General features: G+C 35.8%; 1 protein-coding gene across 1 annotated transcript; it reads right to left on the reverse strand.

Annotated features, from left to right (window-relative positions):
- On the reverse strand, window positions 1-1,407 carry LOC101244395 (putative F-box/LRR-repeat protein 9). The gene is made up of 2 exons (XM_019215202.3): window positions 972-1,407; window positions 1-851 (listed from the first exon to the last, which is right to left on the reverse strand). The coding sequence occupies exons 1-2, from the start codon at window positions 1,295-1,297 to the stop codon at window positions 293-295; spliced, it is 885 nt and encodes a 294-aa protein (XP_019070747.2). The 5' UTR covers window positions 1,298-1,407; the 3' UTR covers window positions 1-292.
- Between the last annotated feature and the right edge of the window lie 4,357 nt (window positions 1,408-5,764).

Here is a 5,764-nt window from a genome sequence, read left to right on the forward strand (position 1 = left end):
AGAAAAATGAGTAGACAATACAGAGAGGTACAAGGTTTTAATTCTCAAGAAATCATGTAAAATTAGTAGTCGCTCTATATTTGTCTAAATAATCCTTTCACAAGTATCATTTAAACTTTACTAGGAGTACTAAATACACCACATGTTCTCCCAAGCAAATTCTAGCAAATAAACCAATGCAACCACCAGATATGTTCTAAAACAAAATACATTTAGTCATCTGTGAAGACAAAAAATGGAAGAAAGATGAAATAATGGTGGGTAAATTTCTTTCTTCATGACATTCTGTAAGTTACCAGTTTTCATTTTCACTATCAATGTAACGAACAATATTGCTAAGATAGTCTTGGTATTCGTATTCATCATAGGACCAGCATCCATAGTAATAATGTATTTTTGAATCAAATTCATAATCATGAGTGGAATCATGAGGTTGCTTTAGATCAACAATTTGTTGCCTGCATCTTCTTCCTAAATCCCCTTCAAGATTAACATTAGAGTGACGCAAGTCAAGCGATACAAGGTGTGGACAGCCATCAAGAATGGCTTGAAGTCCTACATTTGTCAATGGATTCAAAAGTAGAGCAAGGTGTCGCAATTCAGGCATACTTTTAGCAATAGCTAGCGCTTGAGCATCATCTGTAGACAGTGAATATCCAATTCTACTGGCATTCAATGTAAATGACTTAAGCAGAGGGCAATAACGACCTACACTTTGTATATCCTCTGCAGTAATAAAGGTCAAGTGAGTGTGCAACTCCTCCAACAAAGGGAAATTCTTGGCAGCTGAAACCAAAGCTCCAGCAACGTTACCACAGTTGACAAGTCGGAGATGTCTGAGCTGACTTGATCTGTAGGAAATATTTAACTAATTGAGTAATGACATCTACACCACAAGGAAAAAGACAGACATTGCACCACAAATATAAGAATTTTACTAAATTTGATTTTTAAACATGAAAGAGAAGTACCTCTCAGCAATGTAATTGAGCAGGTCTTTGCTACCAATGCTAATTTTGAGTAATTGGCTCTGGCTACGATCCACCGCAATCCGACATATCTTATTCAACACACCACGCATGTCACTATTAGGGTCATATTTCAAGTCAATAACACGCCACATAGCAGGATCATGGCAAACCTTCCACCAAGTACTACAAACCCTCTGAGCACTCTCCACTATCTCTACCGTTCCCAAACGCTGCAGAATGTCCATAGTAATTTCCACCGGAAGCTCAGCCCACGACGCCGATTGCAGCGGTGGTTCAATTGTGGATGCTTTATGAACAATCGGCATTTTGCTATACAACTAAAAAAAATCTTCAAATTCCATCTAGGTTTTTATTAGGGAATTATATCAGTTTTTTGTCAAAACTGTCCTTAAATTATACTCTACATTTAAATTACATTCTTAATGTATTATTCTTAACAGAAAACATATCTCAAGTATTTAAAAATGAACAATTCATCCTTCTATTTGAATTTATTAGAAAATCAACACATCTCACAAAAATTATTATTTTTTGAAATGTCAAAACTACTATTTTGAACTTTTTTGGTAATTGAAACATTTAATTTCATAGTTTTTCTTTTATTTTTCATGTTATTTGATATTAAAAATATTATCAGTTGAAATATGTTTCTTCTCAATTGAATATGCTAGAAGTGACGTTTATTGGTGAATTACACTTCTAATAATGTAGAATGAAACTTAAATGCGACACACGATCTGATCACCTCAATATTATAGTTAAGGAATATCTATGAGATTTTGGTCATAGTCTAGGAGATACTGGTGCATTTTTCCTTAAGAAAACAATGATTGACATAGTGAGTATATCCCTTACCCCTATCAATATTTTTTCCGAACATTTAAGGCCTCATGCACTCTTCACATATGGCTTGATTTGTGAATCTTCAAATTTCCTTGTATGCCACCAAATTCTTTCAAGTGCATTTCAGTTGGTCCGAAACAGAAGCAAAACAGAGACGAGAGACGAAAAACAGCACATTTCATGCAAAACCAGCGCAGTCCTCATCTGAAAATTCATAAAAAGGGACATAAAACTCATGTTCCTAAGTCATGTATAATTATAGGTCCCAACCTATTAAAATCTGATTAGCTATGTCACCTAAACCAAGTAGATTATTCTGAAGAATACATTTTAGGTAACAAAAGCTCAATTTTCTAGAAACTTTTCCACCTGCTATCATTCTATTATCATACAAAAGGTAATATCTCGTGAAGGTACAATCTATCACAAGAAACAAACGTGCTTCCAGAATTTATATTTAATTGGAAGATGCAATGACAACTCAAATTAAATTGATAACATCCAAAATTGACAAGAGATTATAAAGAAAAAAGAGTAGACAATACAAAGAGGTACAAGGTTTCAATTCTCAAACAATCTTGTCAAATTAGTATCGCTCTGTATTTGTCTAAACAATCCTTTCACAAGTATCATTTAAACTTTACTAGGAGTAGTAAATATACCACACGGTTCTACCAAACAAATTCTTGCAAAGAAACCAATGCAATCACTAGATATGTTTTGAAACAAAATCCATTTAGTCATCTCCAATGTCAATGAAAAGACAAAAGATGGAAGAAAGATGAAATAATGGTGGGTAAATTTCTTTCATCATGATATTTCTGCAAGTTACCAGTTTTCATGCACAGTCACAATTAAAGCCTGCAATTGTGCTAGAAAAGTTTGACATTGGATCAGCTGACTAAACTTGAGTGATGCATAACCATAGTTACAGAAATTTTTCAGTAGAAAAATCGGCATAAATATGGCAGCCTTCCTATTTCACATGTCAAAATTCTGCTAAATTGTGCAACTTTTACTTCAAATCGGTATTTGTTTTCAAAAAAATCTTATTTCCTCGCACACTCAGAAAGAGGAATTCGATCCATCAAACAAAACCAAAATCCTTCACAAATATTCCGGTCAACTTGTGCCTTATGCACGTCTCAACTATTTTGTGGCAACGAGTCACCTCAAATGCTAAAGGAAACGGATTATTTTGGCCACTCTGATTGCAGTTTGTGTGCAACACTAGTCACTTCACCTGTAAATGCTCCAAAAGGATGCTAAGGCGATCAATAACCTGCAAACTACGAAATGCAATGATTGCCACAACGCAATCAGCATCTGTAATTTTCAACGATACTTTCATGGAGACACTTGCTACTAAATGGACTGTTATCATAGTCAGTATATCACCATCAAAAGACGAATTATTAAAAATTTTAACATCAAATTCATAATCGTTAGTGGAACTGCAGTTATTCTTAGGACTCTTTCACCTATCAAGATATTGAAGTTCCTGCCTCATTAATTATTTCATATAAAAGATGATACTATTTCACATTATTTCTTCCCAATCCACCACATCACCTTGCCCTCTCATATCCAATACATTAAGTGGCTTCATCAAAAGCTTAATACAGATGGAGCATTTGATCCTATTAAAGAAATGTCGGAGTAGCTGGTGTTCTATGCCAAGCCAAATGGATTCAAGTTTCAACTTATTTGTTCCACCATACCTGAATCTGAACTCACTGCATTCTTAATCAATTCACAAATCACAAAAGAATCTAACCTGTCTCCACTACATATAGAAACAGGTTCTCAAGTAGTTACTCTTATACTTAAGACAGGATATGATTTCTATTTCACAAATTATTTTGGATCATCATTGAAGAGAACGTTGTAAAACATGGAATTACTTAAACAAAACGAATCATGGCATTAACCTAATACACTACATTATTATAATCCTCCCTCCTTTGCTTTACACGACAATAAGTAGGAACTTTATCCATAGATCCTATATTAAAAATGCTCAAAGTTAATATTGGATAACATCATGTACACCTCAATCTCAAACAAGGAGGAGACAACTATAAGAATCCGCAAGCAGTGGTTATAATGAGATATTCTCTGTTGACAAGTTAGTTAAGGGGTGTACATTTACAAATGATCAGTATGATCTAATTCTCAAAGTCTACCAGCAAAAGACCGATCCTACTACTATTGACTGCAGTGCTATACATGCTGCTCACATTGTATGTAAAGCAATCTTTGTGTCAAATAATAAAGTATGGATTGTAGATACAGGTGCTACCAATCACATGGTCTCTGAATCAACAGGGTCTATTATTAGCCAGTTCTTTAATGAAACAATGATAACATTTTGTGATGCAGACTAGGCTTCTTGTCCACTCACCAGAAGGTTTGTTACAGGTTACATGGTCAAGATAGGTGATTCTTTGGTGTCTTGGAAAGCCAAGAAGCAGAACACAATCTCCAGAAGTTCAGCAGAAGCTCTTCTAGTGTTTCAGAGTTAGTGTGGTTACTTGGAATGATGAAAGAAATGGGAGTTGAAGTTCAATTGCCAGTGCATGTTTATAGTGATAGCAAGGCTGTTATTTGTAGTTTTGATGATTTGACAAACTTAGGGACCTCATAAAGGTACCGGGTTTTCTACTTGAGTATTGCAGGTGTCTTGTTTGAAGTATTGCAGATGAAACAAACTCAGGGACCTAGTAGAGGTACCAGGCTCTCATGATGATGAACCAGTCGACTGCCAGCTGGAGACGGTACAGAAAGTAGGTGCACACTTCCCGATGGCGTCAGAAAAGTGTGACCTTTCCAGCCAATGGCAAAGAAGTTTAGGAAAGTGACTTGCCCATATAAAAGGCACTTTCCTAAACATTTGTGATTAGTTTTTACAACTTGATAAAAAACTTTTCAAGAACTCTTGCAAAGGCTACACAAAGCAAAGGCAGAATTATTCCAAGGACAACAACAACATCTGGAGCTTTTCGTCTAGTTGTTTAGGAATTTATTCTCTTGTTCTTAAATTGTAAACCACTCCTAACTCTATAAAGGAATTGGCGTGTTGTGTTAGAAGTCTAGGTTGTCCAGGTGGGATGGCTTAGTGGGTAGATTGTTTTTCTACTTAGGCTTGTTGAGCAATAGAGGACTATTGCTTAACGATAAGATTGATAACTCTTTCTTACGTTTGGTGTAATCATGTTTCGCTTTTGCTTTTGAAGATTAGTGAAAACGATTGAAAATCCTGTGAGACAGGTCGTGGTTTTACTCTCTTAAGCAAGGAGGTTTCCACGTAAAATCATTGTGTTGATTTTACTGCATTTAACTTTCTGATATTTTTTCTGAAGTGAAGTAAGGGACCTGGTCCATTACTTATTAAGTGAAGGCATACATTCTATCAAGTGGTATCAGAGCAGGGACTACCTATTTGGTTAACACCAAGGAAGTGATTGTGTTCTAGAATGGCAGCTCCACTTAACCTCGAAGAAGGTCAGTCATCACACAGACCTCCTCGTTTCAATGGACATTTCTACAGTTGGTGGAAAGTTAGAATGCACGATTACCTCATGGCTGAAGATAGCGAGTTATGGGAGATTATACTAGATGGACCCTTTGTTCCAATGATGGAAGAAAAGGATGGAGAAAAGACCATTACTGTTCCAAAGCCCAGGCAGAAATATGATGATGCTGACAGGAAAAAGATTGAAAAGGTTTCAAAGCTAAAACTCTTCTGGTCTGTGGGATAGGACCTGATGAGTACAACAGAGTGTCAGCCTGTGAGTCTGCTAAAGAAATTTGGGATTGCTTGTTGACTGCACATGAAGGAACTTAACAAGTCAAAGAATCTAAGATTGACATGCTCACCTCACAATATGAGAACTTCAAAATGAAGGAAGGAGAAACAATACATGACA

Source organism: Solanum lycopersicum, chromosome 8, assembly GCF_036512215.1.
Source record: "Solanum lycopersicum chromosome 8, SLM_r2.1".
NCBI classification, from domain to species: domain Eukaryota; kingdom Viridiplantae; phylum Streptophyta; class Magnoliopsida; order Solanales; family Solanaceae; genus Solanum; species Solanum lycopersicum.

Excerpts from the sequence above, each read along its gene's own strand:
- LOC101244395 (XM_019215202.3), bottom strand. The coding sequence starts at position 1,297 with ATGCCGATTGTTCATAAAGCATCCACAATTGAACCACCGCTGCAATCG. Across the intron at positions 852-971 it reads CTCAATTACATTGCTGAGAG|ATCAAGTCAGCTCAGACATC; the intron begins GTACTTCTCTTT and ends TATTTCCTACAG.